At 45.9% G+C, this 22,894-nt stretch overlaps 1 protein-coding gene and 1 pseudogene across 1 annotated transcript; both read right to left on the reverse strand.

The window, feature by feature from the left end:
• Window positions 1-594: 594 nt before the first annotated feature.
• Window positions 595-18,068, reverse strand: LOC128298087 (tubulin beta-1 chain). Its single transcript, XM_053033820.1, has 2 exons — window positions 17,787-18,068; window positions 595-2,100 (listed from the first exon to the last, which is right to left on the reverse strand). The coding sequence occupies exons 1-2, from the start codon at window positions 17,841-17,843 to the stop codon at window positions 814-816; spliced, it is 1,344 nt and encodes a 447-aa protein (XP_052889780.1). The 5' UTR covers window positions 17,844-18,068; the 3' UTR covers window positions 595-813.
• Window positions 18,069-21,403: 3,335 nt separating this feature from the next.
• Window positions 21,404-22,676, reverse strand: LOC128298828 (uncharacterized; annotated as a pseudogene).
• Window positions 22,677-22,894: the final 218 nt, after the last annotated feature.

Below are 22,894 nucleotides of genomic sequence, written 5' to 3' on the forward strand. Positions count from 1 at the left end.
GCACATGCACACTCTTCCTGTGCAGAGCTGTCCCCACACACAGTTAGGGGGATGATGATGAAGGGGGGTGATGATGGTAGTTGCAATGGTGGCCTATTGTACTTGTTGCTCCCCCTTTACACCTTTGCAAGGATCTTACACTTTTGTTTGCTCTTAAAACAATTCCTCCCTTGTGTGTGTGTGTGTTTGATGTTCAAGTGTGCCTGTGAGTAGATGGCGCGTGTTATCGATGTTTCAATATGCTGTGTGTGTGTATGTATGTGCGTGTCGTGCGCGTGTTCGTATTGATGAGACACACATTCGTGTATGTGTGCGGGGGATGAATCTTCTCAAGCAATGCGCGAAACCGAGAGCAAGAAGCAATATTACATTACGGGCCTCGGAGTTCCTCTCTGTCACACCGAGAGAAAGAGGGTGCGCGTGTGATGGAAAAACAAAATGCAACTTTCTGTCCGAGAGCAAGAAGCAATATTACATTACGGGCCTCGGAGTTCCTCTCTGTCACACCGAGAGAAAGAGGGTGCGCGTGTGATGGAAAAACAAAATGCAACTTTCTGTCCTCTTGTTAACACTGCTGCTCTAACACTGTGCTGTTGCTGAAGCTACGCTTTCATGAGGCACCAGGGACGAAAGATGGGGGACGATGACGGACAGAGAGACGAAAAAGACAACGGGATGGGGGGAGGTGGTTCGCGCTTCTTGAGATGACGGACGAAAGAAGGGAAATATGGGGGGGATAGAAGGGGACGACACAACAGAGGAAAGGGGCCGGAAGGGGGACTGATGGTTTTGTGATGGGCGAGAACAAGCAGCTTAGTTCTCGTCAACCTCAGCCTCCTGCTCTTCGTCGAACTCGGCGTCCTCGTCGGCGGTCGCTTCCTGGTACTGCTGGTACTCCGACACCAGATCGTTCATGTTGCTCTCCGCCTCGGTGAACTCCATCTCGTCCATGCCCTCGCCGGTGTACCAATGCAAGAAAGCCTTACGACGGAACATAGCGGTGAACTGTTCCGAGATGCGCTTGAACAGCTCCTGGATGGCGGTCGAGTTACCGATGAAGGTGGCCGACATCTTCAGTCCTCGCGGCGGAATATCACAGACGGCGGTCTTCACGTTGTTCGGGATCCACTCGACGAAGTAGCTGCTGTTCTTGTTCTGGATGTTCAGCATCTGCTCGTCGACCTCCTTCATCGACATGCGTCCACGGAAGACGGCGGCAACCGTCAGGTAGCGGCCATGTCGTGGATCGCACGCGGCCATCATGTTCTTGGCATCGAACATCTGTTGCGTCAGCTCCGGCACGGTCAGTGCGCGGTACTGTTGCGAGCCGCGGGACGTCAGCGGTGCGAAGCCGGGCATGAAGAAGTGAAGACGCGGGAACGGCACCATGTTGACGGCCAGCTTGCGCAGATCAGCGTTCAGCTGACCGGGGAACCGCAGGCAGGTGGTAACGCCGGACATGGTCAGCGAGACGAGATGGTTCAGATCGCCGTATGTCGGTGTCGTCAGCTTCAGCGTGCGGAAGCAGATGTCATAGAGAGCTTCATTGTCGATACAGTACGTCTCGTCGGTGTTTTCGACCAGCTGGTGCACGGAGAGGGTAGCGTTGTACGGTTCGACGACGGTATCCGATACCTTTGGCGATGGGACGACGGAGTATGTGTTCATGATGCGGTCCGGGTACTCCTCACGGATTTTCGAGATCAGCAGCGTACCCATGCCGGAACCGGTACCGCCACCGAGCGAATGCGTCAGCTGGAAACCCTGCAGGCAGTCGCACGATTCGGCCTCTTTGCGCACCACATCCAGCACGGAGTCGACCAGTTCGGCACCCTCGGTATAGTGACCCTTGGCCCAGTTGTTACCGGCGCCCGACTGTCCGAACACGAAGTTGTCCGGGCGGAAGATCTGTCCGAATGGGCCCGAGCGGACCGAATCCATGGTGCCCGGTTCCAGATCGACCAGTACGGCACGGGGCACGTACTTGCCACCGGACGCTTCATTGTAGTACACGTTGATGCGCTCTAGCTGCAGATCTGAATCGCCATGGTATCCACCGGTCGCATCAATGCCGTGCTCATCGGAGATAATTTCCCAGAACTGTGCGGACAAGAGAGAGAGGAGAAGCAATGGGTAACATTAATTTCCATATAAGCTAAACACAGTGCGATAATGCTGTCACATGTGTATTCGAACGATGTTGGAACGGAGTGTGTTGATTGCCTACGATGAGTCATATAATATGCGCCCCCTACATATCCTTTCAGGACAACTCAATGCCCCCAAAAGCTCACGATGAGTCATGCAATATGGCCGGAAGTGACGCGGCCCGGAAAAGGGACTGAACGTTTTATTTGCCACATACGCAGTAGTTTACATGGATCCCTCCCTTCACCCTACCGCTCTACCCACCTCTATCGGGAACTGGAGCCCCTTTCTTTGTTCTCATTGGCAGGAAGGTGGGCAATATATTAAAATCGGTTGAAACCTAATAGCCCACCGAGGGCGCGCGCTTCTCCTTTTGGCGCCGTTCCCATCACCGTCTGGGTGAATATTTCATCATGGTGGGACGACGGACTGTTCAATGGTGTATTTATACACGCCGAGAGGCCTTCTAGCGTCCCAGTAATCAAATCCCACCTCAAAGTAGGACGAGTATAAAGCGGCAAGATATGCAGAGGAGAGAGAGCTGTGTCGCATATGGTCGTGAGAATCGAAAGGTCTGCCATAGGTTGGATGGATCAATACACTCCTACCACACAATTTCGTGGAGCTCACTTCTTCTCCAAGCAACTGATAGCCAGAAAGCATCGAGATTTGAGATACGAGTGTTGAAAGTTATTCGTTAGATTCCTCTGTCCCCCCACGAGTTGTACACGGAGAGGATCTAACAGCGCATGCTCAGCAGCGCGCACCAGAAAGGACGATAGAGTGCCTTGGAACATGCACACAACAACAAAGACTCGTGTACCACCACACCACACCATGCGGCGGCCGTGAGGCGAGAAATTCAGGACGATGAACTTCCCCTCAACACACTTTTGCCTCCAGGGGGTCCTCCTTGTCCTCCCATTAGGGACCCCTCTCAGTACAAAAAGTTGGTAAATCTGGTGAGTCATAATGTCTCGAGGACTCGCGGGAGGTTCGTTCTTCATGGCGGCGACATTCTGTCGCAAGGCGAAAGGAAGATTATCTTCCGAAGGAATCGTTCGGCCGGGTGTTCTTGGGGTCACTGATATTTATTTAGGGGATATAATTAGTACCACCGAGCGAGCAACCTTCCACACACACTCCTAGTGGATTTTGTCCTTTTTTAGAAGGTAATTGAGGTTAAAAACGAAGGCTTCAAGGGAGTATTCACCTTTTGACGAACGAAAATGTAGACCACCACCACAACATCAACTGCCCACCACATAATGGAGCTAAGAATACGGCAATCGACATTCGAGAATACGCGGGATTCCGACTCCAACTAGAACACATCAATAGTCCCCAATAGTGTGGAAAAAAAAAGATAGCCTCAATTCAAGAATGATCGCCCATTTACGGAGGCCAGGCGAAAATGGTCTCGCCCTATCGCTAATGTACGTTATAACGGAGCCTCACTCCACAACACAGCCCCATCTCATCCTCCCCCCGATAAATATCCCCAACCAAAACACCCCTCTATTTCATTGGGGTACGACGAGGGTCGCTTTTTTTTTGCTCCGCAACGCCACACGGTTTGTGTTGTGGCAACCTGATTCCGGTCCCTCTCTCACTATGGTTTTTTCTGCTTCGAAGATGATTTTTTCGAAGGCACTGCTGCGGACATAAGGAAATGGGACCCACCAAGAGAGCATGGGAAACGCAGCAGCTGCATTATATAGAAAGCCAGCCGCCTATAAAATGTGACCCCCGCGTTCTCATAACATCATCACCGCCATCTTCCTCCCGGGGGGTGCCAAAGCATAACACACAAGAAAAGGCTTCACATTTGTTTATGGCACACAGCTTAACCTCCGGTACCGTATAAATCAGTATATGCCAGTTTTAAATAAATAAGCGAATTGGTACTATTTTTGAAATTCACTTTTTATATGAATTTTTTTCCGTGTCTTGTACCGGTAGCAGTGTGAGTTTTTGGCAGTGGTTCCCACTCTTGTTTGTAAAGGCGAGGGCCACACCGCGCACGGATGTCCATAGATGGAGAAAACCATATTCCCACCACACACCAGCGCGCAGCAGCGCACTGAAGCAAAACACGCAAACAACAGAGGCGCACAACAAACTACTTGCCCAAATTTGCATACAGCCACAGGCAAATATACTACTACAAGTTGACGTGGCACTTTAAGGGGGAAAAAATTGAAAATTTGCTGCAAAAGTCGTTTTCCCAAACATTTCTCTGTGAGCGTGTGAGTGTGCCCTCAAAACTTCGCGGCTTAAACAAATGTAGTGTAAAAAAACCAAGAAAGATTATATTTTTCCACGCTACTTTTACAAAAACATTCTCACCCGCCATTTTAGCAACGCTTTAACGTACACAGCCCGTAGCAAAAGAAAAAAACGGCACGACCCGCGCGCTAAAGAAGAGATGCCGGATTTCCGTTGGAACTTTATGATGATGACTGTTGGTGGCGCGCGGCGATGCGATACCTTCTTGCTCGCGATGATGTCATCCGCGATAATTTAGCTCTCATACGCACGCACGCATACGCACACACACACACCACAGCTTGTCAACTCAATTGTGCGTTTAAGCGCAAATGGAATGTGCATACACAAGCCGCGTGTGGACTGACACGACACACACCCTGCGGCGAAAGGCACAATGTTGTGTTTGAGGAGTTCTTCGTTGTCAGCGATCGTTATCATGTGTCCACCATCACCACGTCCCATACAAACGCGCACGAGAGTAAGTTGTTTTCTTTTTCCTACACACGCATATACGAGGAGTGCTCTTCAATGCTGTCAAATGATCATGAGCCAGTAATAATAGTAAACCATCCAAGCAACCAGGGCAACAACAACACCAGTGCGGTAGCGTGATCTAATAAGTACACACACGCATGATCTGGAAGACGCAGCAGCATGCACTTTATATGACACAATTCTTTGAAGGTTACTAATAAAAATGAAAAAAAACGATCGAGAAAGATTGCCTCGTTAAAAGCAACAATAAAAACACAAGCAATTAAGAATCTTTTTTTCTCTATTTTCAATTTATTTCCCGCCTACTACAACTGTGTGTGATGCACTCACAAATTATTTTAGTGTGCTTATCTATCATCATTTAAAGAAGAAGAAAGCAACAAATTAGGCCCCCGTCTTGATAAGAGACGATATGACTTTAAAACACTGTTTCATCGCACACATATGTCGCAAAATACTCGAAGCAGAAAACAGTTTAGCTTCGTAGTAAATCACTTAAAATAAACAGGCGTTATAAAAGGGCAGGCGGGTTAATGATAAGATGACGCAAGGGGCTAGCGCACATGTCTCAGACGACCCCGCGGTTTCACATCGCAACAAAGTTATCTGAGAGAGTGGGAGGTTTTTCTTATGCATATAATATTCAACGGTATTTTTTTAGACAAGGCCGGTGATAACCATTTGATATAATAGGGATAAATATAATGTTGAGACCCCTCAAGATAATATTTTCTGAGAAGTTTTCATATCCATATCTCTTTATCGCGGAAGTTCTTTCAGCTGTAATAGCGATAACGCTCGTCTCTAATTAACTTTGATTGATAATGTGTAACGGGGGTGACGTGTGACTTCATTCTACAATCACTTGTAGGGAGAGGGCAGTTGTGGGTCAGCAACGGAAAATGAAGCTCTTTATTCGGAAGATTGTGAAATGTGCTGGGGTCGTCACATCCATCGTCTGCATTCTAGCTCGGATGGGGAGGAGCTCGGAGCTCATGCAAAATGGGATATACGGGCGGAACTCGAATGGAAAGAAGATAGCATTATAGACACTTAAAATATCCAAATACTCTCAATGCTTCAAAAAATTAAAGATTGACCGTTTTTCCTTCTCCTCATTACACACTCACACACGACGTCCGTGTTGTGCGCGCTTTCCAATTGCTGGAGTCATTCACTCCACACGCCCTTTCACAAATATATCATCATTACTCATGAATTTCTGTTTTTCGCTGCCAAGACGCGCGGCCTGTAGGGTCCCCCTCCCCCGGAAGTGACGGGGTGAAAAATGCTTATTTATTTTTGGTGTGCCCCCATACATCACTGACACCCCGAACAACCCAACCCCCAATCATAGAGTAGTGTTGGCATCTCCACACGCACACGCATATGATCAAGATGGAAAGGAGCACCTGTCACTTGTGCCGTTGTGTTCTTTTTTTTTTGTCCCATTTTCCGGTCATCAAACAAACCTAACCTCAAAGAGAGAGAAGCCAATAATCGAAATGCAGCACAATATGCCTGGAGGGGGGCGCTTTCTGCTTTCCGATACCGGCCGGCGATGCAATCTGAGGAATATAATTTCATTACCATTTCTCACACACGAGAGGCCCGGCACAAAAAAAAACGCACCCATTGGAGAAATCATGAGACACATTAAGGAGGAGAGGTTGGAGAAAACTCCGAAGAACGCCGAAATTGCAAACTACAACACATTGTATTGGGTATGGATGGGCTTTCCATTATTCACATACACAAATACAGGGGGTGAGCTCTCTCGGCGTCACCGCGCAGTTTAAAAACTTCATGTCAATTATAGGTTTCGGCTTCCCTGCCTTGTTGTTTCCCCGTTTGTGAGGAACATCATCCCTCTACGTTTATCAACCCTAGGTGAAAGTCCACTTTCGTTGCATTATATTTCGTGTGACCTCTGGATTGTGTGCGCAAGACATGATGATTGCAACGTCTCATCATCACAACTGCACACCGCAAGAGACGACGGTGTGTCTCATCCGTCCATCCGTCCGTGACGCTGAGACAGACGGCAGCAGAGGCCGGTGCTTCTTATCCAAGATGGTAATAGGGCCCCCCACAGTCGTCGACTCTTATTTTTGGTTGCATTTTGATGGAAATAGTTTTCAACAAGCATCACCACACACATTATAGATACTTCAGCTTTCCGAGAGAGAGAAGAGTTGAGGGTCCCTCTCTTACCACACCCTTCTCCTCTTCTCTAAACCTTCACATCTTCCTATCTGCTCCCAAATCGACCACTTTCGGAATCAATTAAGGAGGCGGAGAGAGGGGGGTTTGGTTAAACAGTAATAATTTTCCTACCATTTGATTACATCCTATTCCTTCTTTACCTTCGGAAATGCACACGAGAGACGGTTGCCTTCCAATTGAATTGACCGCCCCCGGGCATTACACATTATAAAGCTTTTCCTTTCCATTCCGCGTGAAGATGCACTTCCCATCAAATAGGAATTTCAAATACTGCAACCCGCCGGAGAGGGCGCGCGCGCGCGCAACAAACGCTTTGCCGATGCACGAGGCATCAATCAGGGCAATTAGCTCTAGCGGCACAGTAGTAATCAGCTTCTCTTATTGTGTTACACGCTCAAAACCCACAAGCGCGGACACCACCACCCGCCCGCCCAATGAAGGAGAACAAACTTTCGGATTTTATGCGCCTCCTCCACAAAAAATTGTTCCCTTTGTTTCTTCATCCTGCCAATTTTCGTGCGCCTTATTGATTGAATTTTGGTGGGGGGATTGTTGTTAAATCGGATAATAATTTTATTTACTATTTTCCCTCCAGCCTGAACCAGGGAGTGAGGAGACGCGGTTGACTCTGCTCGGTTTAATGGAAAAAATGCATTCGGCTTTTCTGTTTTCTTCGTGGTTTTGGGGGGAGGAAATGTGTTCCACACCATTCAACAACTCCGGATATATTTACAGCACACCCACGCGCGACAAAAACCCCATATCACGCGAGGAAATTCTTTTCTTCCTAATTGCCACGCTCATAAACACACATATGAAAGTTCGTATTTTTATTTTCGGTGAAAGGAACTGGGAAGTGGTGTTGTGTATAATTGAGAAATAAAAATTATAGCCAAAGGAACCCCCAACAAACACAGCGGGGCATCGAAGGAAAAAAAAGAGTTGATGAAACGGAAACGGATCTAATTAAGGGCAGCAGCGCAGCAAAGGAGACAACAAAACCGGAGCGCGAAAGGTATTCGAGAACTACAATTTGCTCTGTTTGCGACCGAAGAAAAAGGCCCCCAAAAAAAGCCCCACCTTCGGTGGCGGTGAAATATCGTTTCCGTAAGGGAACAAAACGAAGCGTGAACGAAGCCGCCACACATTTATCTGTTTGAAAATAAATTAGAAATCATTAGACTTGTATGCTCTTTTATGGGATACTCCACACACGGGCACCATAAATCTAACAATACCCACCACCAAACCAAAGCCACTACACACAACAATCTACAGTTACGAAAACCCAATTAAACGATTTTTATACTGCAGGAGCATAAAATTACAAAAAAAAGAACAAACAATGCCGCTGGGTATTGAGGATGGATGGGGGGGGGGCACAAGATAACGCACCAACCAAGGCCGTACACTTCATGTCTTGTCCATCTTTAGCGGATAACAACACAAAACCACGCGCCGGTTGCGCTTCGTGAGCATAATATTGTAAGCGCTTGGGTGTTCTAAATTAAAAATCCTCCATAAGCGGACATGGTTCTGGGGGCCTACTAAACCATTCTGCACCCAAACACAACGCTTATAGATGAAGGAAACGCCCGAATAGTTATGCTTTTTGGAGGTGCACATCATCATTCTTCCTTTTCACGTGGAACAACATGATAAGCTCCCCATACACGAATTCTAACACGCTTCGTCGATTTTCCTTCACGGCGTAGAGGAACTAATACGAGAGGAGGTTCGATTCTTCAAGATGCCCCCTGCTAGAAAAGAATAGGAAAATCGTGTTGAATCGGCTTTACTTTTTCAAACAACCGTTCAAACTTATGATGGGGTGTGGTCTCAACGACGACGACACAAATGATCATCCATTTATGGTTTTCCGATTAACCTCACTTGGTTCGAAGATAATTCCTGCTACAGGAAGTCATTTTGCCCGAACGGGGTACAGTTGTTTCTTCCGGTTCTTTACTATCACCATACAGGGACAAGCTCTACAATTGGATAAGAGGAGTTATTGTACAAGATACAAACTATTGCTTACACAAAATTTGACGTCACACTGGAAGGGTTCAGCATCATTCAACATTTTGAAATAAAAGATATTGCTTCTTAAAATCAATATTGAACGAATTACAAATTCAGAAACAAATTTTATCCCTGGCAGACTGATACATGCAATTAGTCTCCCCCCAATCATTCCCGTAGGTTGACCGATTTAAATGTAAATATACCACACCCATCGTGACAACACTAGACATGGAGGGGAACGCAAGTAAAATAAAATAACGCGTGGTTACCCACCCATTCTTACATTTACGAATGGTAATACACCGTATCAGTTGTTTTTGTACAAATAGGGTGACACACATACACAACATGTACTTCACTCCGTACAAGGGGGTGTCTCTATATCTCTAGACACTGGAATATATGGACCTGTTTGTTCCTTATACGGGGCGATTTCCAGTTTTGGGGGTGCTTTTCCCTCCTCACGCTATTGTCTCTTCCTGTTACAACAATTGTACATACTCGTTTTATCCTTTTCAATTGATTTGCGCAAAAAGAAAAGTAAACCATAAACCGGAGCAATAAGCGAAACATGGTCACTTAATACATTGTCGAAATATTCCGTTCATTTTGCTGCTGCCCTGAATTTTTACTTTCACCGGGGAGTTCCCAATTCCTTACGTCCACTCATCATGATGGGATTTCTTTTTATAATTAAAAGACGCACAATAATTACAGCATCGCATTCAGGTGTTCCTGTTCTTACTTCTTCTCTATTCTGGAGCCTCCCCTTGGCTTTAACAAAATTTATTATTTATGCCACGTTGATTTGGTCAATAATGAAATTAATCCTTTACAGTAAAAGGACACTCTGTCGACGACCTTCAGAGTTGAAAGTGTCATATTTCTGTGACCCACCTAGTTTCCTCATGATCGGCTCTTCGTGTCTGAAATGTTATTTCGTAATTAAAATATTTATTCAATAAATAATATTTATCAAACTATTCTCCCACCTTATTGAATTTATATGTACCAAAACACACTCTTAAATCTCTCAGAATGGATTTATTGCACAACCACTCAAGATTTTTCTTTGCATAAAATTCGCAACGATCGATTTTGCGGTCTTGCATCCTTCCTGTTGTGGTCGCTGTTGTTACCAAGGGGTGAAGTATGGTAAAAGGAAACACCCCATAATACTTCACCAGCTCCCTCCTTTCCTTCGGATGCAAATAATACCAACTTTTTTTTTCTTATGCGAGTTCATCATCCCGAAAGATTATTGAACGAAAGGAATGCATCATTTCGCAACGCTCGGTTGAGTGAGATAATCGGTTTATTTAAAAAGCAATATTCATCCCCTCCTCATACCCGATGATCCCCCTTCTCCACCACCGCGCGTCAGCTTCCTGTTTCGTGTTGCACTGGATTTTTGCACTGCTTCTCGCTTCGATTACTTGCGGCTTGTGAGAAAGGGGGGGATGTGTGTAAGGGTTTATATGAATAGTTTCGTTTTTCTTGCAACATCTTCCAAGAAATGAAACTTTCAGAACAGACATACTACCCACCCGGGGAGGGGGGGATTAATGAGGGAAGAGTCAATAGACAGACCCACCAGACGATATGCGTTCCTCACACCGTCTCACCCCCCCCCCCCCCATCACAAAAAGGTTGGGGATGATGGATGTGCAAGTCTTTTTAACATATCACGTGTATGAATCAAACCCTTTCAACGAGAAACCCCTTTTCATTGCACATGCGCGTCACACCACGGCTTCTCGTCTTCTTTCCCTTCTCTTTTCATGCGATTGTAGAAGGAACCGACTGTAGCAAAAAGCCGGTAAAACATGCGCACTTGGCTACCACAACGCCGGTTAAACGGTAGAATGATGATGTGTTTATTGGGATTTTCCTTGTGGGCGCCTTGTCAGATAATTTGAGCAACGCGTTCCACCATGCATGTTTGAAATAAAACAAGCTGAAATATATTATTCTAATAAATACTGTCTGCCACTGTTACAACACATATGCGAGGAAGTCATCCATTTCTTGTTTGACGTAAGTACTACCGCCGGGCGTAAGATGAGTGAACCCGCGTGCCAGACTAGGTCAAGAAACGACACTTATTTTTCTTAATCTTCCCTGCAGAGAAATCGCGACTAATAAGAAAAATGTAGGATTATATTTGTAAATGCAATGACGTTACAGTTTCACCGCTGAAAAAGACATCTGACGTGTAGAGGAGAGCTCTCGACGTAGCGGTAGAAGAATATTCCGGGAACTCGCGCTTCAAAGCACCGCTATTTTGGTCGGATTATTCAAGCAAATGCGCACCCCATGAAAACGCATTCATTTCTCAAAACCCGGCACCATCATCATCACCACACCAGATGAAACACAAACAAAATGAAGCTTTTTGCTGCTACGGTCGGAAAGTTTGTTGTTCCCATTCCGACGTATAAAATCGAGAAAAGGGCACACGGGCGACTTAGTTCCGGGTGGGGGTCTTGTAAAGAGATCGTGCGCCAAATCAAATTTTACTTAGGAATGTTTTTTACACCTTTTTTTCTTATGGAGAGCACACCAACCATCATCGCACGCAGATGGAAAATAAAATTGTCCAAGTTGTCCACCAGCGCAACACAACTTGGGGTTAACCATTCAATCCCTTTTCTCGGGCTTTAGATGATCTTATGCGAATAGTTCGGAAAGTTCCCATCACTTTCGATAAAGAAGTGGCACGAACCGATAAAAGTCGTTTGAATGGAACAGTGGAACAGCGTTTGTCCGTTCGTTTGAATTCAAGACTCTTCCTTAGACAATTCTCAGCAATGTGAAAATAAAATTACAATGAGAAGGCTATTGCAAGCGTAATGCAAGTACGAAACGTATAACCCCGTCATGAATATAAGTTGTTTATAGGGCAACATGTTGACCACAACAACAAAATGGAATGTTGTTGAAGAACTATTATATGGCAATGATGCTGGGTGTCCCCTCCCCCATTCATGACATTCCAACTCTTGGCTCAATCCATCATGGAGAACGCACACTTTAACTTTCCATGGACCGATATATATTTTAGCGTGAAGCTCTGGAAGCGGGTCAAGCTCTCTTGTGTTGTGTGCTGCCACATACCAATCATTGCCGACACGAAAGGTATTTCAGTTTCTTCCGGAAAGGTAAGAAAGTTTCCAAATGGTCCAACTATTCTACTTTTGTGCTCAATTCGTTTGAAGAATTCTATTCCTAAATGAAATATTTCGGAGCTCCTGAAACACATCGGACAGTGGGACGAGAGTTCGTTCATATAAATGTAACTCCTATATCCATCCCAAACAGGTAAATGATTCAAGAACATGCAAGATGAGGAAAGAAGTCTTCGCACAGAGAACAAGAAGAACATCCAACTGCATCATCATTTTTACAAAAAAAGGCGATCATGGTGATCTGTTCGTCCACAAAAAAGCCCTCTGTCGGCGGCGCAGGTTGAGAGAAAGTACTGTTATATCCATGCGCGCATCTCGCGTTGGGATGTTTGTTGTGTGCGTTTTTCCTTCGCTCTGTGTCCATGAACTTCAACACAACCACCACCACCACCACCATCAAAAAACCATCGGATCGGCGAAGAGCGGAATTCAGCGTTTCTTTTGTCCAATGAAACGTGGCTTCGCGTACGCCAACTTCAAGCACGCGAGAAGACGACGACGACGACGACGTGGCTTCGGTTGGGTACCTTTTCCTTCTTGCATCGACGACTAACTGCTGCCGCACCGGTTAGGGGGAAGTACGATCGCTACGCCTCACTGGCTAACTAGCTGCTGCTGCTGCCGCTGCTTACTTACGGGAATCGGATAGCGCGCGAACCGGGGAAAAAACGGGATCCATTCCCAACAAGCACACGCACAGCCCACCGACAATACAACCCACCTCCCCATTTCAGAAACGACATTCCAACGCGAAGTGGCTGTGGAAAAGTGTGGGGTCGATCTGTGCCAAAAAGCACCCACTTGCAAAGGGTTAGGCATCTCTCTAGGCAGTCTCTCTCTCAAACACACACACACGAACGGGGGCTGCGCTCAAGGTTTACACCTAACCTAGGAGGCCCATTAAAGAAGCCGAGTGGCAAAATGCGCACACATTCCATTCCCCCTTGTTGGGTGTGGTGTTGTGGTGGGATGGTTGAAGTGAGTGTAGGAAGATGCAAAGGCCGACAACTCTTCCCCCCCGTTTTGGATTTGTGATCGGTGCAGCATTCTTCTTGTTGTGCCTTTTTCCCTCTATTTGAAGTGCCACGATTTTTCTTTTTTGGGGCCAACATCGTCGTTGCAGCAATACCTAGGAACTTCCGCACTCGCTTCACGACTATTTTCGGTCGCTTTGCTTTACTTAGTAAATTTCGATGGCCAAAAGAAGATTCGAAATCTCCCATTCCGCCACAGCAAAACATGCAGAATGACTTTCCACAGAAAATAGTTGGTGCCCCCAAAAAACAGGTCTAAAAGTGCAAGAACAGCATTAAAAAGGGTGATTTTAAAGAGAGTGTGACCGTAATGAAGTACTTACATTCATGCAGCTATTGCTTTATCTTTCACTTCTAAAAGAGATTTAACATATCTTCGCATTTCTTCAATTCGCACGAGGGTTTTCAAGGCTATGTTTGCCACCTTCGGACACACGTTCGCGTGTAACAAAGACCCTTAGAGCCTATTCCAATTGCGATTTTCATCAGCATTCCCGGCTTCGGCACTGGAATACGTTTTTTTCCGTTTCTGGGAGTGAAATTCGAAATGCATTGCTGACTCTGCGCTGTTCGTGCGTGAGAAAACCGTGCTGGTGGTGGTGGTCACCACACATACCCCTCCACACACTGGTGTGCTTAAATTACTTCTTGATCGATTTTCTTCGTGTACCACACGGGCGAACACAATTCAAAATTACCTCTCCACGTGATCGTTTAACTGTAGGAAGAAAAGGCAACGGTCTCTTCTCGTTCCACACACAAACACCTCGATAAGAAATAGAGCAGAAAGTTAGGATGGTGGTCCTTCTCGCCTCGCCGTCGGTGATCTTGCATTCGCTTGAATGCTATATTATGAGCTATTTTGTGGAGCTAACACCATAAACACACGCGAACAGAAGAAGGCAAGCGGATTACGGATTAGTTCCCTTGTCTAAAATTAGAAAACGCCACGGGGAAAAGGTTTACCAACAACGCTGGATGGAATTAGAACCTTCGGTTCCCTGAGCTAGACACACACCCAAAAGGAACTGTACTTTCGGTGGAGAAAAGCCGTCCAACGCACTCGCTCACTACATGTAGCGCACCCAACAAAAAAGGTGATAATTTTTCACGTCTTCTAAGAAAACGTGCTTGCATCATCAAATGGGGAACAACCGAAAGGAAAACAACATCATACTCTAGGTTTTGGAGAGATGCACATCCAAAAAACAGACGATCTTCCTTCTAGAGAAGGAAATGTTCCTGACGGCGGCTTAAACCATTAACACCCAAAAGAGCAAGTCAGAACACCAGAACACGCTGCCCATGTCGCGGCCCTGGATGATACTTGACAAATTGACACCATTTGGGGAAAACACGGAACAGCGCCCATCAACATTCGGTAGGAGAGAGGGATTAGTTTCGTTTTCTCCTATTTAGAAAAGATTGCTTTTCCTGATGATGCTCTTTTCTTCTATTTTTAGAAGGACCCAGGAAGGAAAAAAACAGCAATCGATTTTCGAATGGAAAATGTTTAATTGCACCCCTTGGTCTCCTCTTTTCCCATTGCGTCTCTTCTCCTGTGTATCACACGAATTAAAAATATCTGTCTTTGGTCATAAAATTTAACGCGAGGGAAATGGATAACGGATGAGGGGCTGTCTGCGCGCGAATGAAGATCGTGTTAGAGGTGCCATGCAACGTAGACAGCATCCCGGCTGGTGTGAGATGAGGCGAAAAAGCTAATTGTTGGATGACGATGGTGGTGTGGATGGTGCACGGCACAGAAGAAAAACCTCGAGCGTGAAGATAAATACTCCGGCCGTGTGTTCCTCCTTTTCCTTCAACCGTGGCTGAAAGTTGAGTTCAACCAGGAAAAGATCACGCTTTTCACACACGGTACACATTAAGGCAAGGCAATGAAATGTGATCTGAAAACGATCCAAATTTATCTTATCCGACATCGATACTCTTGTATAAGGAGAACAACTCCACAAGCTCGATAATTTGAAGGAAATTGTTCCTCGCCTTAATAAACATTATACGCATAGGAAACGCAGAATAGGCAAAGTAACTCTAACACGCGTTACTCGAAACGTCAAACGTAACGCTTTTCGAAATCACCTCAAATGACAGTTATATGCGTCGAAGGGCCATCTGCCGCTTGGATGTTTGAATTTAACGGAAATTTGTTTCGGCTTCGCGATGTTTAGAGCGCGTTGCACACCAATACACGCACACGCTCACAGGGGGCGCACGCATTATCGGCGAAATGTGTAATTGTTTTTTTTTTTTTGAGTGTGTCTACACACAAAGCCGGTTACGTTTTTCTCTTTACTTCGCGCATTCCCCACCATGCCACAAATGACGGTTCAAACTTACGCACACACAAGCGAAAGTTTGCAGGGAAGCATACAGAATATCGCTCGCGTTTCAACAAGCGTGATCTTCTAAGCTGGCGCGCGGTTCTTAATCTTGCCAACTTAAATACCCGAAACTCCGTGGATGCGATACTATACGTGGTGTTTCGAAATTGTTATTCTTCAAACATGGCCGGCTGTCGTTCTCGTCGAGCGGGGGGGTTCATTAATAGAGCTGGAGAAAAAGAATGGTGTTTCTTCTTGGAGGGTGAAATAAATATGCTAATTCACCTGGTTCTCCCCACAGAAACACACAAAACGAACGATGTGAATTAATATGATTCGCGTTCTTTGGCTTCTCTTCATTGCGTTTTAAAAACTCCCAATATATGGATGCTTCGTGGCAAATTCTTGCGTACAACGGGTGTGTTAATACCAATACTAATATTAGTGATATTTCTCTAAGCTTGTACCAATTTTTGTACAGCATTAATTCATCATTCTGAGCGCATTTTTCTAGTGACGCCCTTGATATCACATTCCTCCCTTGTCTCCTTGGTAACAGAAGTAGTTAAACAAGCCTACTTTGAATTTTTTGAAACCCAACCGATCATTTTGTACACGCATACATATAAACAGCGCTTTTCTTTTTCCTCTACTTGGTCTCTTCCTGTGGTGCGGTTCGGGAATAAATGCTAGACATCTGTTTTTTCCGTCTTTTTGCTTCGCATCCTTCTTATTTCCCCTTCCACTACATAGGACAATGATGGTCACTAACACACACATGCGTACACACCACGCTGTATGATTCTTCGCTCTCCATTATACGCACAAAAACCGTTAAAATAAAAATGGCTTCACGGTTAAGGCTGGAAGTGGTGTGATGCCGGTGAAACAATAGTGACGGTTCTTTTAGGAAATTTAGATTTCATTACCCGATTTCTTCAATGAATATGCCTCTGAATTTTCTGATTATTAAAACAATTTCCCAACCGATGACTCAAAAAGTTATTCCTCCCCCAAAAAAATGACGCTTGCGCACTTTGTGTCCTCGAGTTCCTTGGACAAATAGAAACAAGTTGCTCCGTGTTCCAACAACAAAATTCCTTTAGTCTCAACTTTTTTACATCACACTTTTCCACTTATAAAACGAGCATCTCCTGAGGCGCACAGAAAAAAAAGTGCTGCGAAAAAAGCGAGAACATTTGCCAAAATGGCCGCTACCCATTACCGGAGCCCGACCCGACACAGAACAAAATTGGAAAGCAAAGTGTAGATGGAAAATTACACGCTTCTACAGTTTTTCCATCCACGGGCCGGGGCGGTGTTGTGTATTTTCTGCAGTTCCTCTTTCGACTCGGTACAAACACAACAGCCGGGGGGAACAGCAAAGTGGCAGCGAGGAAAAAGGTTAACAAACGCGCGAACCGGAAGCGTTTGATTGAAACACAACCGAACCAACAAAAAAAAACTTTGCACAGAATAGAGCCCCACACAGCACACACACACACTGTGTGTGTGGCGCGGCTGATGGACACGGAGAACAAAAAGGAAATATTAGCAATTTAGTGCACTTTTCTATCGCTTTTTCTTTTTCTGCGCTTTTTCCCCGGATCATGGCGATCTCAGTAGCCTCAGGAAATGTTGCGGACAAATATGGCCTGACGTTTCACACCATAAAGCACACCAATTTCGCATGGAAAAGTACACATTTTTTAACAATAAATAATGCCAAAAAAGTCGGCGCGTCAGAGTTTAAAGCAAAAATGTTCACATCACTCTCATATTTCGCATGAGTCGCCCCACACCATCTGTGCAATCACCATTTTGTTAAGTGTCTTTTTCCACGTGCCCCACACACACTCTTTTTTTGGGGGAGGAAGAGAGTTCATTACTTTTCACAATCGAACTTTAAAATTTCATCTTTTACTGGTCCCTAATTACACACACTCCGTTTTTCCAAAACGACGTTTCGCCAGACTCAATATGCCTGGGGCCACACATCATCTCCCACATCCGAATCTCGTCGTGGCATATCGTCCAACGCGCACACTTACCTTAGCACCAATCTGGTTTCCGCACTGGCCGGCCTGAATGTGAACGATTTCTCTCATTTTGAGGGTGAAATGTTATTTGGAACTTTCGGGAGGCAAAAATCAATTTGCACTAAAATACACCACGCGAGGTTCACCTGATTGCGGAGAACACACAGAACAAATTTTCACACACTGAGTAGGGGGACCTTTTTTTTCTCGCTTCACACACCACTAGCTGGGGCTCTGACGGATTAGACGTCTGCTCTGCTCGACGAAGACACGCGAAATAAGCTTCTCGGAATGGCAGGTATCGCTTTTTGCTCTTCGACAACGCCCCATGTACGCTTTATATTAACGCACGGCTGTACCGCTTTCACGACGCTACTGTGCTCACGCACACCACCACCTGACCGCTACGCGACGGCAGCAACAGTGTGTGAGTGTGTGTTGTGTGATGGCACCCGACATCGTCCGACGTGTAGAATTAATATCGATTTTTGTTGAAGGAAAAATAGCTATTTCCGCGGCAAACATCATTTTGACATTATTTTCAATCGGTTCGATCCGGTGCACAACGGTTCTCGATCGAATAAATAGGATTTATTCGTTAAAATCGATTAAATTGAGTCATTCGGATCGTGTTCGGATGTGGTAAGATGTGTGCGTGTGAACGCAATAGCGGGGATGGAACGCACACTATGAAGCCGTACCGGCAAAGAATGTAGGTGTGCGTGAAGCGGTTTGCCGATGCAATACAGTTGTGTGCATAGTTTTATAATTTGGCGAATAAACAAAAACAACAGGAGAAATAAAAAGCCTATTCGGCAAGGCTATTTTTGCAGTGTGCCTTTCTTTTTTTCATTAATGAGTTTTTTTTTGTATCTCAGTCGTCTATTCAATTGAAATATCATCTTGTTTGCATTCGCTCGTGTACGGCGTATTTATTTGTAAATCTATATTTGATTTCAATAATTTAACGGCAGTTCTATTTATTTTGTAAATACAAATCGACGTTTAACATGCATTTATTTTATAAACACCAACAAAAATAATAAGTTGACGTAATATAGCTATACATACAACGTAAAAGCTCTTTGTGGATTACGAAGATATCATGATTTTCTATACGCAGTAATGGTAAGATGCATTCATAATAGAACATCAGCCTGCTGGCTGGGCATCTCTCAACATATTATCCACATCCTCACAGTCGTACACCAAGCCATGCCGAGGAAAAGCCCAGACCTAACAACAAAAACAACCTCCGCAGACGCAACCGGTCTTGCCCCTCAAAATAAGGAGGCCTACTGGAACTGAGTTTGCGTACGAGATGATTTAGGAGATTTGGAGATCCTGCATTCAGCTCCAACTCGTACCACGCGAGAGAGAGAGAGAGAGACAGAGTGGTGAAAAACATATTGAAACATAAAAACATAACCATCCTCCCACCTGCCCTGGTGGAGAGGGTTGAATCGCGCAATCGAGCCACCGAGCGACACACCGTTGCGGCGGCAGATATTTGCCTTTTATGGAAACCAGGTCAAAGGATTGCAGGATATTCATGCGCTCAGCACCGTTTTGGCCGGCAATGCTCTCGCTCTCTTTTTCCGTACCGTTTTCCATGAGGTCATAGCCTGTCGCAGTGGAGTCTGGGGACCTGGGCTCTCCAGGGCAGGTCGTAGGTGGCAGATCGGATCGGAACCTGCTTGCCTTCTTGCGGGGGTGTTTAAAGTCGTCACCGGTCGCCGAGGGACGCATAAGTGAGAAGACAATAGACATGGTTCTGGCTGTATTCCGGCTTTGGCGCGGGACGTCCGTGAGCGGGACCGGTTTGCTGGGAACACTATGGGAACGATAGTGACTAACTTCGTCCGATTTGAGATTATTGCAGCACTGGCGCTTTTCCAATTAGCCTTACGCAATTGAATCGGAAGAAATTTGGCTCTGAAGCTTGCTTTATGTCTGCAGTTTAGTTGTGGACCAAAAAACCTCAGGAAATTCCCAAATTTATTCGAAAAGTTTTGTCTTGGTTCTCTTGGCAGCATTCAAACGAACTTCATTTTTATGATATCTTATTAGCTAGAGCTGTACTTTCTTCAGGTTTTGCGTCCAAACTTCATGAATTCCAACATCCACAGTGCATGTGGCGGCGACCTGCCAGTGGAGTGTGTGGGTCGAATTATATATGCACATCATCGGCAGTGGACCTTGTTTGGTGTAAGCGCGAATGTGAGCGAACGAGCGAGCGACAAACCATAAGAGATGAAGAGAAAGATGAAAAAACCACCCCATTGCATTAGGTAGAAAGACGAAAAAATCACATAAATGAGCCTAATACGACAACAACAAAAAAACGGCAAATCGGAAACGGGCACCAGCAGCCTACGGTTTGGGTCCACGGCCCACAGTTTAGCCAACCCGAGCGACGACATCATCGCGAATGAGTCAGACCCGTCTCGGGCACGGTGCCAAAAGCGGATTTGACTTCGCACCACCGCTGCGTCCATGCGGTGGAGCATTGGAGGTGTCCATGGTACAGACACACATGCGTATGTGTGCGCCTGTCTGAATCGATTTGCTTTGCTTTGCTATTTTTATTATTTGCTGTTGGGTCGCGTAATCGCCTGAAAAATGACGAATAAATTCTCCCGGGGACATCGGGCTGCGGCAACGAGCATGATATGTGCAGCTCATTAGTACTTAAGACCATATGCGGCATTGTGCCGGACATGCAACCCCCATGCACATGTGTCGCTTTCGTGTGGTTCAAAGAGGCGAAAGGTCCGTACATTCGGATAGTCGTTGTAAATGGTTGGTAATTCCCTCATACTTAAGCGATTACGGTGCTAATGACTCTCTTTATAATGTTTAATGAGTAAATTTTCATTTAAGTATAGTATTTCAATTTGCGAACATCAGAGGACGTAAAAAATAATTTGTGTCAGCTGTAGAGAGAAAGAGAGTTCTCTTAAAGCGGTGGGGAGTGGAGGAGTGGTGGCTTCAATCAGCCCTGACCAAACCAGGTTACTAATATAAAGAAGGATAACGTGGAGATAATATTGTCTCTGTTGTACTTGGAGGAAAAGATAATTTTTACTGGGGCTTTGGATAGGATTTGAACTACAGCCTTCAGTGTACCAGACCGGAGGTAGAGACGCAATGCCATATGATCTCTCCACGAAGGAGAAGATAAAATGTGTACTTAAACATCAAAGATTTTAACTGTGGATCAATCATTTCCTTTACTTTACTTCCTTTATCCAATTAGTTGATAAACTCTAGCGGATGTTTAAGGTATTTTTTATTTGTAGTTGAATAAAAGTATAATTCTATTCTATACGCTTCCCTGGAGCAAATGCGGTTTGACTGTTTCAGGCATTCGCCATTTATGCAGTAGCAAAAATCCGCCAAATGATTTCAACCACAACTAATCAATGAACAACCAACAACCACACCGGACGCCACGTAATAGAGGGAAAGAGAGAGAAAAAAAAGGCATCAAATGATCCACCCAATGCTCCACATCCAAGCGCTTCCCAGCTGGTAGTCACCTCAATGCTGCTTGCGGTACTTGCGACAAATCGTGGAATGCATTCGTTTTTCGGTTCGTTAAACGTTTGCGCACCCAGCGTTCGGCATTAGCGTTCTTGGCCATCATCTGTGCCCGAATCGACCGTATCATCCGCTTCCTCTAGCACCAATTCGTTCGCGGCTGAGCGGAATTCGAAGCCGGGAAACTGTTCGACATCGTTCGCGCTGGCCGGCGGTGGTCTCGCCGTGGTCGTATTGCTGCCGGCCGTCTCATTGACGTTGAACGGGAAATTGGCGAACGTGGGCGTAAACAGTTGCCCCCTTACGGTGGCCTTCCGTTGCTCGTTGTAGCCCATCTTGTAGCCTTCGGGCCACGTTCGAACCTCGGACTCGCCGGTGCAGTTGGCGGGTTTGGCACCGGCGAGGAACTCATGCTCGAAGGCACTGTTGTACAGCAGTGTGCAGACACCGTGCGAACCCCACGGCGATAATGGTGCCGCCAGTTGATTGATCCCGCAATCGCCCATAATCCAGTCCTGGTGGCAGCTGGTTCTGTGCCGAGTGCCATAGTTCCGGCTGGTGTGAATGCACTGCACGTTCTTGGCAGCGGTCCGATGATTCGGTGCGTTTACGTCCGTTGTATCAAAACCGGTTCCAACGATGTCACACACTGTAAGAACGCACAGCAAATGTGTTAGTCTTCAGCAGGTCGCTGTGTTGTTCCGCATTTGTATTACCATCTATTTCCTTTAGCTTGCGTGTACCGTACTCTTTGGCTGCGGCCAGTACCATCTGAGCTCCGAAGCTGAATCCGTAGAGATATCCATCATCCGGACTGAAGCCTTCCTGTTCCAAAAATTCCAGCTTCTGTCGAAGCACCCCGTGGATGTCTTTGAAGTTGCGACGAAGTCGTGTGTACGTTGGTAGCTGAGCGAACCGATCATAGTTCATGCACATCACACAGCCTCCACGATATTTGGTTAGATCTGAAAGCAAGAGAGTTGGAAGAGTTAGAACCCCTTCGACCTCGTCTACTATTCCTCAGCTCACTTCGTATGAGATCCTGCACGAAGTACTTGTCACAGTCAATCTTCCACCCGAACACGACCACGGCAAACTTCGATCCCGGGTGGCACTCTTTATCGTACTCGTACGTGTTGTTTTCGGCCAGATTGTACACGTGCACCAAATCACCGGACGCGTTGTAGTAGTTGAAGAAGATGTTGTCCTGAAACCGATCGGCACTCGCGAGATGTCCGATCAGAACGATGGCCACTGCCATGGGCAGTGCCAGCTTCGCGCACCGTCTTACAAACATCGCACTAACAACGACCCGGCCACCTTGGTTCCGGAGTGCCTAAAGAAACTAAAACACATCATTGCCGCAACCGGGCGCTTTATACATTTTAGGTTGACCTAAATTCTTGATACAGCCAGCAAACATCTCTCCACGACCAAGACCAGATAGCCTTTCTTCCTGACCGGCTCAACGTCAACCAAGACATTAGTTGGATCGTGTGGTTCAGGGTGCTCAGGGAGAAACAAATAAAACCTTTTCCCGGTACGCACACCCATGACCGAAAACTTCACCGGGGTAT

This window comes from Anopheles moucheti, chromosome 2 (assembly GCF_943734755.1).
Source record: "Anopheles moucheti chromosome 2, idAnoMoucSN_F20_07, whole genome shotgun sequence".
Lineage (NCBI taxonomy): Eukaryota > Metazoa > Arthropoda > Insecta > Diptera > Culicidae > Anopheles > Anopheles moucheti.